This window comes from Neoarius graeffei, chromosome 19 (assembly GCF_027579695.1).
Source record: "Neoarius graeffei isolate fNeoGra1 chromosome 19, fNeoGra1.pri, whole genome shotgun sequence".
In the NCBI taxonomy this organism is placed as follows: Eukaryota; Metazoa; Chordata; class Actinopteri; order Siluriformes; family Ariidae; genus Neoarius; species Neoarius graeffei.
Genome location: NC_083587.1, coordinates 33,520,682 through 33,532,740, shown reverse-complemented (window position 1 = coordinate 33,532,740; position 12,059 = coordinate 33,520,682). Strand labels below are relative to the sequence as shown.

The 12,059-nt window shown below is 39.9% G+C and overlaps 1 protein-coding gene across 7 annotated transcripts in view; it reads right to left on the bottom strand.

Annotated features, from left to right (window-relative positions):
• mllt10 (MLLT10 histone lysine methyltransferase DOT1L cofactor) overlaps positions 1-12,059 on the bottom strand; it is a 172,497-nt gene that overhangs the window by 143,699 nt on the left and 16,739 nt on the right. For all 7 annotated transcript variants that reach the window (XM_060900009.1, XM_060900010.1, XM_060900011.1 and 4 more), the window contains exon 3: positions 5,213-5,267. In XM_060900009.1, coding sequence (XP_060755992.1) covers positions 5,213-5,267 — 55 coding nt within the window. The remainder of the gene's footprint in view (positions 1-5,212; positions 5,268-12,059) is intronic.

The following is a 12,059-nucleotide window of genomic DNA, read 5'->3' as shown; positions in this document are numbered from 1 at the left end:
TCTCTTATTTCTTCTTCCTCAGGGTAGTAAAACTCGCTTTCACTGTGAACACTGTCGTTATCGCTATCCATGCTGTAAAATTAATGCTATTCTCCTGAGAAATGCTGGCAAAAATTTATAAGATTTTTGATAATCTTATAAATAAATCTTATTTAAAAAATGTTGACAAAAATTCTACTATGTTTGTTGTTGTGAACGAGCAAGTCGCCAGAGGTCCATAACCGGGGTCCGTACCGTAGGATACGGACCCGCTTGCCAGCCAATCAGAGTGCAGGATTTGATGGAAACTGCACCGCAAAAAAAAAAAAAAAACATGGAATCAAGTGGTAAATTAAATACATAAACAGACAAATAAAAAAAGTTTTAAAAAATATTTTAGATTCTTCAAAGTAGCCAGCATTTACCTTGACACTTTACACACTATTGTTATTATCTTAACCAGCTTCATGAGGTAGTCACATGGAACGCTTTTTAATAAACAGGTGTGCCTTGTCAAAAAATTTAATTCGTGCCATTTCTTGCCTTCTGATACACACACAAGCAGGTTACCCGGCGTTGCCCGGGTTTTGCAAAATTCTGGGTTGCCCCCAGACTTCCATGTCCAATTTGGTGAAGATCCATCAAGAAATGGTGACGTTAACCCAAGACAAACAAAAATCCAAAACATCCAGCACTCTGGGGCCCGTACATGAATTTTGTTTAGATCTGAAAAATTCCAGGTCATCCCCAGACCTACTTGCCAAATTTGATGAAAATCCATTGAGAAATGGCGACGTTAGCACAAGACAAACAAAACAACCTTTGCCACTTACTACACGGATAAACAATTATTCACCAAAAGGCTCAGTGAACACTGATGAATAATAAGTGAGATGAAGTCGAAGTTATTATTTAAATAAGATCAGCTGGCGTTGAGTGGCATATTGCATATATTCCATTCAGCTAGCATGATCTTGAAGGAGTCGAAGAGGAGTTCAATATCATGCTAGCTGAATGGAATAGATCTGATATACCATGAAAAAAAAGCAAGCCAATATTATCATTATAATACATACATACATCATATTGGCATTCTCCAAGTCCAACACTAGCTTATGTGCATCTCTGTGCTGTTAGTGTGGCAGTCCAGTTACCTTCCAGCTGGTGGAGTGTTAGCGAAGGCCAACGCTAGCGCAGTCAAGCCGAATATTATTTTCCTTGTGTAATTTACTCAGTTACTTTGAAAATCAACATCGATCACCACGCACAACAGAGCGACCTGGCAGCCAAAATTCTCTCAAAATCGTCCGCTTTTAATGAAGCAACCCTTGCAGCCATGTTTGTTTACAAATAGTCACTGTCGTTCGCTAGCGAGGAAGTTTTACGTCTCCAACATGTGACATCGTGTTGTCTTGACAATGTGCAATATTGTAACATTACTGCATGCTCATTCTTCACTGGGTAGAGTGGCGTAATACACGTAGGATAAGCGATATGTTAACAAAATTGCATGCTATCAAACCAAATGAATGAAACCTGCTAGAAGGGAACAGAACACAGTGTTTTTATTCCATGGAAAAAGTGTCTTGTATGTATAATAAATCACTGATATTCACTGAGCATAAGGTGGATAATTGTTTGAGTATAAATACACCTGATTATTTAAAAAAAAAAAAATCATTAAAAAAAAAAAAATTTCAAAAGCAAGCATGCAAACGTAACAAAAGGTGTGGCGCAGACTCTTACCGATGCCGACTCACATAAAAATACTTTGTTCTGACATAGATAAAATAAAATCACAACTCCACGTTACCTTTGAATAGTTTTAGACCAAACTTTGTAGCATCTTTAGTGCTTTTAGGAGCAGCATTTTCTTTCAGAATTTGTAATTCTTCCTCACTTACAGTGACAAAGCGATCGGCCGCCATTTTGCCGAGTCGCTCGAGGTGCTTAATCGAGAAACAGTCCAAATTTCTCAACCAATCAGCACGCCTCGATTTTCTATAACCACCTCTGTATTTATACTAAATTGAGGATATTACATGAAAGATATGATGTTTATCTTCAAGCGGTGAATACATATTTTACGAATGAGCGACATGAACAAGTGAAAAGATTCTCAACATGAGAAGATAAACTTCATATCTTTGCACCACTGTGTAATGTTCTTTATATTATATGGGCACATTCACAAAAAAAAAAAAAAACCCACACACACAAGTTTGAATCGGTTCACCATTTTGACAACACGCGTCAAGTCAGCAGGGAAACACTGGGAGTGAAATGTGCCACTCAGAGCCGCGATGTATTTTGTATGAAAAATGCGAGTTTTTCAACAAGAGAAGATAAACTTCATATCTTCAAGCCAATGTACGATTTTCTTTTTATCATACAGACACACACACAAATAAAAAGTACCCAAATTTATTAAAACAATTCTTTGATTTCCTCACGAGTGACATAGACATTTGCCGTGGTTTTGGTTCTCCATGTCCAGGATGTAGCTCATATATATTATATATACACACACACACCTCAAAAAATTAGAATACCATGAAAAAGTTCCTTTTTTTCATAATTTAATTCAAAAAGGTAAACTTTCATATATTCTATATTCACTACATGTAAAGTGAAATATTTAAAGCCTTTTTTGTTTTAATTTTGATGATTATAGCTTATAGCTCATGAAAATCAGAAATCCAGTATCTCAAATTATTAGAATATTCCCTAAGATCAATCAAAAAAAAAGGATTTACAATACAGAAATGTCCAACTTCTGAAAAGTATATTCATTCATTTACTCAATACTTGGTTGGGGCTCCTTTACCATGAATTACTGTATCAATGCGGTGTGGCATGGAGGTGATCAGCCTGTGGCACTGCTGAGGTGTTATTGAAGCCCAGGTTGCTTTGATCGTGGCCCTCAGCGTATCTGTATTTTTGTGTCGGGTGTTTCTCATCTTCCTCTTGACAATACCTCAGATTCTCTATGGGGTTCAGGTCAGGCGAGTTGGCTGGCCAATCAAACACAGTAATATCATGGTGAGCAAGCCATTTGGTAGTAGTTTTGGTGCTGTGGGTAGGTGCCAAGTCCTGCTGGAAAAGGAAATCAGCATCTCCAAAAAGCTCGTCAGCAGATGGAAGCATGAAGTGCTCTAAAATCTCCTGGTAGATGGCTGTGTTGACTTTGGACTTGATAAAATACAGTGGACCAACACCAGCAGATGACATGGCACCCCAAATCATCACAGACTGTGGAAACTTCACACTGGGCTTCAAACACCTTGGATTCTGTGCCTCTCCACTCTTCTTCCAGACTCTCGAACCGTGATTTCCAAATTAAATGCAAAATGTACTTTCATCTGAAAAGAGGACTTTGGACCACTGAGCAACAGTCCATTTCTTTCTCTCCTTAGCCCAGATAAGACACTTCTGACATTGTCTCTGGCTCAGGAGTAGCTTGATATTAGGAATGCGAAAGTTGTATCCCCTTTCTTGAAGATATCTGTTCGTGATGGGTCTTGATACACTGACACCAGCCTCAGTTCACTCCTTGTGAAGCTCTCCCAAGTTTTTGAATCAACTTTTCTTGACAATCCTCTCAAGACTGCGGCCATCCCTGTTGCTTGTGCACCTTTTCCAGCCACCCTTTTCAGCAATGACCTTTTGTGGCTTACCCTCCTTGTGGAGGGCATCAGTGATCATCTTCTGGACAACAGTCAAGTCAGCAGTCTTCCCCATGATTGTGGTTGTGTGTACTGAACTAGACCGAGAGATACACTCACTACATTTACATGCACATAGAGAGAATCGAATTTCTGCCGTTGCTCGACTGAAATTGAAGTTCAAAATGCCATGTATACACCTTAATTCGGCTGAAATTGAACCGAACTTGATTTCTCGGAATCAAGCTACACGACCTAGTTTATGCGATTTCTGCCGAGCTACTTTGTGCATGTATACCCTATCGAGCTAGTTGTCGAGCTACTTCCGGAAGTGACGAGTGACGAGACCACAAGCGGGAAACACAACAGCCTCGGTCGGCATGACAACGAATCATGACAACGGCATGAATCTTTTCTTTTTGTGGCATTGTTTGCACTGTTAAAATTTAGCTCACTTACTGTATCACCAAATACATCTGTACAGCTGTTGCATAGCTGTGAATTGTGTACATAAACAAGTCATTGTATATATATGTGTATATATATATATATATATATATATATATATATATATATATATATATATATATATATATATATATGTGTGTGTGTGTGTGTGTGTGTGTGTGTGTGTGTGTGTGTGTCCAACATCTGAAGAATGTCAATAAAAACAAAACAATTGAACTTTTTGTGTGTTTATTAAGACATAAGTTAAATTGTAAGCAAAAAAAAAATTTTTTGTAAGCAAAAAATGGACTTTAGAAAAATATTATTGTGCAAAATAAGTTGTCTTACAAAACAGTGGTCTGCGCCGGACAGTTTGTAGCCATAGTCTGTTAGAGCAAGCCTAACAGCTTGAACACGGAACTGCTAGTGTTGCCAGATTGGGGGTTTTAAGTGCATTTTAGCGGATTTGAACATGTTTTGGGCTGGAAAACGTCAGCAGTATCTGGCAACACTATAGCTCTTCTTCATGACGACAACCGGAAGTGTACCAACACGATGGGGCGTGTAGCGCCACGTGTGCACAATGCACCTTGCACAATAGCCCGATTTCACTTGTGCAAGTAGGATTGGATTTCTCTGGCACCCCTGCTGGGACCCTTTGCTCGATTACCAACAGCAGCTCGATTTGGACGTGCATGTAAACGTAGTCACTGTGTTCATACTGTTTTACTCAAACTCAATGAAATATGCTAATATTTTGAGATGGGGTTTTTTTTATGTTTTTGTACTGTATGCCATACTGATTAAAATTAAAATAGAAAAATGCTTGAAACATTTATGTGTAATGAGTCTATAATATATAACATTTTCACTTTCTTAAATAACTGATGGAAAATATTGAACTTTTTCATAACATTCTAATTTTTTGAGATGCACTAGTGTGTATGTATTATATGAGAGACAGAGACATATACACATTCTATATAAGCTGATGGTATCATATACTAATATACCGATGCATTTAGAAAAAGGATTACATAGAAACTGAGCAAAACTCTAAAATAAAATAAAAAAATTTTTAAAAATTAAAAAAAAAAAAAAAAAAAAAAATGCAGCCTTACCACCATTGTCGGTCCTTTTTAGAGCTCCGTCTTTGTGTGGACAGAGCTCGCATCTCTGCAAAAGATGAGAAACACAAACCGTGAGTAAGTATAAAGCACAAACCAGGCGATTTATTCAGGCGATAAACAAAATACAATACAACTGAATAGAAACACCAAAGAAACTATTGAATAAATGACCGGAAACTATTCTCCCTCATTTTTATAAGTGGCTGGGTCGAGACAAAAGTAAGGCTCCTTTTCAGTGCAGCTCTCAAACATGATTCTTCATGAAATGGGGTTTTTTTTGGGCCTTCGGACTGAGATTGTGATTCTCATTCACGAATCTTTGTTGGAGAAAAAAATCAGTCTTGATAAGCGCGTTCTACGCATAATTCAAAATTCATTCACATCTTTCCAACGTTGCTTCTCACGCTTTTCTTGTGGTGACTCACTGTGCTTCAGCCGTGTACAGAAAATCATGGAGAACGTCTATGGTCATTGGTCACAGTGAAGAACGGAATAGTGGCGCTCCGTTTTAGGAAATAAAAAGTCTGATTATAAATGAAGACAATGAATACTGATTTGTCCTCAGAAACACGGGAAGATCACATTTTAATTCAGCTCCTTGTGCATCTCTACTCTCAAACCACAGGACACGGGTTGACAGCTCTGAATAACAAAGGATTCAGTACAAAATTACGACATCAACGGAGCTGCTTGCAAACAAATAGCAAACATTTAAAACCAACATTCTTCTAACGGGTTATTGGCGTGTAATCACTAGATGGGCCTCCCCTTACGAAAATGCGATAGAAAGGCGGTTCAGTGAAGTGAATTATTATACGTACAGGCCACTTTTTCCATGGAATAAAAACGTTTTTTTTTTTTGCGGTCTGGTTTCCATCAAATCCTGCGCTCTGATAGGCTGGTGAGCGGGTCCATATTCTACGGTACGGTCCCCGGATACGGACTTCTGGCGACTCGCTCGTTCACAACAAACATAGTAGCATTTTTTGTCAACATTTATCTTTTTTTTTTAATAAGATTTATTTATAAGATTATCAAAAATCTTATAAATTTTTGCCAGCATTTCTCAGGAGAATAGCATTAATTTTACAGCATGGATAGCGATAACGACAGTGTTCACAGCGAAAGCGAGTTTTACTACCCTGAGGAAGAAGAAATAAAAGAAAACATTTCAGGAGAAAGCTAAAAACCTCTAACTGTTGCTAACGCCAAGCAAAAACATGGCTGAATCCTGAATGACTCAATTTTGTATAAATAGGAGACGACATAGGCAGCAAAATGTATTTTTTTTCCTGCCATGGAAGTGCACTTGTATACCAAGGAGGAAGCCATTTGCATTACAGCCGTGAATGAGGATTCAAAATGGCGGCTCGGCTCGGTTTTCCCTTTCGGGCGCTCTCGTTTTCATCTCATTATCTGTATCCACTTTATCCTGTTCTACAGGGTCGCAGGCAAGCTGGAGCCTATCCCAGCTGACTACGGGCGAAAGGCGGGGTACACCCTGGACAAGTCGCCAGGTCATCACAGGGCTGACACATAGACACAGACAACCATTCACACTCACATTCACACCTACGCTCAATTTAGAGTCACCAGTTAACCTAACCTGCATGTCTTTGGACTGTGGGGGAAACCGGAGCACCCGGAGGAAACCCACACGGACACGGGGAGAACATGCAAACTCCACACAGAAAGGCCCTCGCCGGCCCCGGGGCTCAAACCCGGACCTTCTTGCTGTGAGGTGACAGCGCTAACCACTACACCACCGTGCCGCCGTGCTCTCATTTTCTGTTAGCATTTGGTAAAGAAAAAAATATATTATTTACCAGTTTAAAGTCAGTCCGTATGGTGAAATACCGTGACCTCAGCCTTGAATACGGGCATCGGTCACTACTTTCAAGACCTCGGTCACGGTATTTCACGGTACGGACCTCCCAGCTGGTAAACAACATATACGTATTCTATTCCCTTCTAGTGGGTGTATCGATGGCATGCAATATTATCATATCACCTATCCTACATGTATTACGCCGCTCTCCCCAATGGAGAATGAGCATGCAATATTGTTATAATATTGCACGTTGTCAAGGCAACACGACATCACACATTGGATCGTCACATCAACTCCAAAACTCTTCTGCTCTGCATGTGCACAATCATTTCTTTATCGTCCGGGAGAGAGAGAGAGAGAGAGAGAAGACGGGGTTAATTCAGTTCTCGGTTTAAATTGAAACTAAAAGACGTGCTGAACACCCGAAAGGCTACCAAAATTTCATTATATATTCTTCACACATATTTACAAGAGAAAAACATACCAATGGACACTGAAAAACTGGAAGAGAGAGCAATAGTGGAAATATTGTCAAAGTTCTCCTTGGAGGTGAGGAAAAGTGATGGAGACTTTTACAAGAGGACTTTGCTCATGGACTTCACTCAGCAAAGCCCTTTTGTTTTGAAAAACTGCAATGGAACAATTAACTACTACCAAAAGTAACTGTGAACTTGAACTGTCAGCCTGGGTATCGCTTGTATACAAGATGGGTTGTTATTAGGGATGTTAACCGATGACCGTTTGACCGATGGTTGACTGAATCAACCGGTTAATTTTTTTTTGGTTGTCGGTTAAAAAAAAAAATTTCAATCGTTTTGAAGCTGCCGATTTTGGAGCGGAGAACCTGGAATTCTGTGTTGTAAACGCTTGGGGCATGCCATGCAGTGTAAGGACGACAGCTGACAAATCAGAAACACCCATTCAGTCATGTTCCGCCCTCCCGCCCCAGTTGAAGACAGCTGCCACTCGGTGAAAGAAAAAAAGTGTAGACACAGGCTTTTTAGCTTACAAATTACTATTCTGTTTTTTTTTTTTTTAATTATTATTAGAAGGCACATGGAGTTTAGTCGTGCCTTGGCCAGTGCATTCTGAAAGTACGTTTCGGTCTGTAGCCAACAATGCATGTTATTGCAGATCAGATCTCTCCACACAAACTAAGGCTACGTTCACACTGCAGGCTGAAGTGACTCAAATCCGATCTTTTCGCCCATATGTGACCTGTATCCGATCTTTTATTGACAATATGAACGACACACATCCGATTTTTTCAAATCCGACCCAGGCCGTTTGGATATGTGGTGCTAATTCCGATTCCTATCCGCTCTTTTCATATGCGACTTCAGTCTGAACCGCCAGGTCGCATTCATCCGACTTTCACGTCATCAACAAGCCACAAACGTCACTATTCTGCGCTGAAGTAGGCGGCGGGTCTCTCAAAAAAGTTACAACAACATGGCGCATAATCACGGGCGCAGATAGAGGGTGGGACGAGTCATATTTAAATTCACCTCGTTCGGTCCCCCCTACTTATAGGGAGGAAAAAACGTCTATGCTGTCTTTCTTTGCATAAGGCAAACCTCACGGAAAAATCAAAAGACTAATTACCATTCGGTTTATTGAGGTGCACAGCAGTGTATACATATAGTTGCAACAACTCACATAAAACAAAACAAAGACTGATATTCGGTTGGTTGAGCTGCGCAGACTGCACAGGTTGCGAGCTCGAGCTTGGTTGCTATGGTTACTAACAACAAGTTTGACAGGCATATCGGGGTTGGGGTTGGTTTGCTGGCAGCTTTGTCCCCCCCCAGTTCAAAAAACGTATCTGCGCCCCTGCGCATGACATCAATGCGGGGGACGCTTCGGGCTGTGAAGGTTCTGAATCTTCTCAATGGAAGGACGCAGAGGTTAGGGAGCTGATTTCCATTTGGGGGGATACAGCTATTCAAGCTAAATTGGATGAGTCATACCGCAACCGGGCGGTTTTACTTCCGTAAACACTGGCCATGCTCACTGCGTGTGACGTCGTCGTATCCTGCAGTGCGCATGCGGAACACTTTTAGGTCGCTTTTCGTTCATACTGAGGATCACATACAAGTCGCATATATTTGTTAATGTGAACGACCTCACAAAAAAATCGGATTTCACAAAAAAATCGGAATTGAGCATTAAGCCTTGCAGTGTGAACGTAGCGCATAGGCGCAGATGCCGACTTTTTCACGGCTGAATCGTGCAGATCCGATTTTTTTTTTTTAGGGGGGAGCGTTGGAGTGTCTGAATAATTTCATCAGAGTAAATTGTATTAAAATTACTAAATAAGCAAATGCCGTTACAGTCCATGAAACATAGGAAGTATGAGAAGAAAACAGTAAATCAGAAAGCTGCGCACATTTGCACAGCTTCCGCGAAAACGTGCGCAGCTTTCTGATTTACTGTTTTCTTCTCATACTTCCTATGTTTCATGGACTGTAACGGCATTTGCTTATTTAGTCATTTTAATACAGAATTTACTCTGATGAAATTATTCAGACACTCCAACGCCCCCCTAAAAAAAAAAAAAAAAAAAATCGGATCTGCACGATTCAGCCGTGAGAAAGGCGGTATCCGCCAAAAGGCGCGCCGTTTGCATCCCTGTTTAAACTCATAGGTTAACCGACTTTAACCAGCTAATGAGGCTTGGTGGTCGGTCAAGATTTTTTTTTTAGTTTTCGCCATCCCTAGTTGTTATTCAGACTTTGACTTGTACCATTTTTATTGTTAGAACTTTGACTTTGTACATTGGATTGACAGAACACTGAATTACACTCGATCAGAATCAGCATTCAATATTGGTAAAGTTACCCCCCTGTTCTTAACTTTTTGTAAAATCTATAATTATTCCTTCAAAAATGTGTAATAATAACAACAATAATAATAGGCGGCACAGTGGTGTAGTGGTTAGCGCTGTCGCCTCACAGCAAGAAGGTCCGGGTTCGAGCCCCGTGGCCGACGAGGGCCTTTCTGTGCGGAGTTTGCATGTTCTCCCCGTGTCCGCGTGGGTTTCCTCCGGGTGCTCCGGTTTCCCCCACAGTCCAAAGGCATGCAGGTTAGGCTAATTGGTGGCTCTAAAGTGAGTGTGAATGGTTGTCTGTGTCTATGTGTCAGCCCTGTGATGACCTGGCGACTTGTCCAGGGTGTACCCCGCCTTTCGCCCGTAGTCAGCTGGGATAGACTCCAGCTTGCCTGCGACCCTGTAGAACAGGATAAAGCGGCTACAGGTAATGAGAGATAATAGTAGCTGGCTTTTTTCATGGTATATCAGATGTATTCCATTCAGCTAACATGATGTTGAACTCGTCTTCGACTCGTTCAGTATCATGCTAGCTGAATGGAACACGCCTGATATACCATGAAAAAAAAGCCAGCCAATATTATTTAATCATTAAATAAGTGTTGAAGAAAGATTTTTATTTGACAAAAGGCAAGATCCTAACAGGTCTCTTTATTATAGTTTTGAAAGCAAAACAGATCGGGTCGGTCAACCAATTTCAGCTTCGAGACAAACTGATCAGAATCAATTCGACTTTTTCTTTAATTAGAAACAAAGTTTAAAAATCAGTTTATACAGAAAAAATGCAAAGTGTGTGTTTGTTCAGCTGCGGCAAAGTGTCACTGACAGAAACTTAAGACATGAGACCTCGTGCTGCAAAATAAATCCTATATATTTTGTTTTTTTACATGATCTACAGAAAGTGTGTGGGGCAAAGTGTGTGTAGGTGAGCTCTAAAAGCTCGGGTTAAAATGACAACTCGCAGCGCGACACGACACTTTGCAGTCTAAAAAAATCTCCGTTACAAAACCATGCCACACTCTGTTAATCTACCCAGCACCATGTAGATCATGTTTAAAAAAAAAAAAAGGAGCACAAAACGTAATGTCACACTAGATACACACACTTTGTGTAGATCATGTAAAAACAGATTTTGCAGTATGAGGACTCATGTCTGATCCAGTTTCTGTCTGTGCCCCTCTGCCACAGCTGATCAAACCCACTTTGCATTTTCTCCATGTAAATGCGTCTAGTTCCAGTCTGTGCTTTCTTTTTAGCATCACTGTGGCATTTATATGCTACACAATAAGGCATACTTATTTAAAAACTGATAAATTCAGTAAAATACTTATAAAACTACGATGCAAACAGAGAATATAAACAGCAGAGTTGCTCCAAGTGACCGCTACCTGATGTCATTGCATACGTCACCACCGCAGGAAGCCCATCTGATAGTCTGAAGAAAATTCATTTTTGAAATCCGCGACTATTTTACTTAAAATAAGTTTGAGAATAAATCCGCTGGAGGATCCCTTTAATAACTAGTAGCACCGACGTGTTTCCTGGCCAAAGAGACCACAGTCCAACCACCTTGTTTTCACTGGTTTGGAAGAAAGAAGTTCTCAAATTCACAAGTCACAGTTCACCTTCATACAGCTGGTGCAAAACATGACATCCTTTCCCCTTCAGTGAAATTTTTTTTTTTTCCCCTTCACTGAACGAATTTTAGTCTGACCACTGCTTTAGGGGTTGTTTTACGATCAGGGTACGCAAGCTAAAAATCACATTTAACACTTCTTATCTTCAGTATCAAAAGGCTTGACTAAATAAACTTGGTTGTTTATTGTAGCCCTGTGATAGCTCTATTTACCATGCAAAAAAAATTGGTGATAACGTTATTTTTGGTGAATGTATGGCAATATGTGTCATATTTAGCAAAATTACTCATGTCATTTAGAAAAAGTGCTTTTTTGACCACAGGTAGCTCCAAAAGGGATGCACTTAAATCATTCTTTATACCATAAAACAAATATTTGGTTCCATATCATTGGAAACATAGTTAAGTTTTAATGTTGAATGCCAGTAAGTTTTCAGACTGTTTTGATCAAATTAGTATGTAACTGGGTCAAAAAAAAATGTCCTCTCCGAGACAGCTAATTTTTCAAAATAAAATAACACATCTAAAATGATTATTTTCA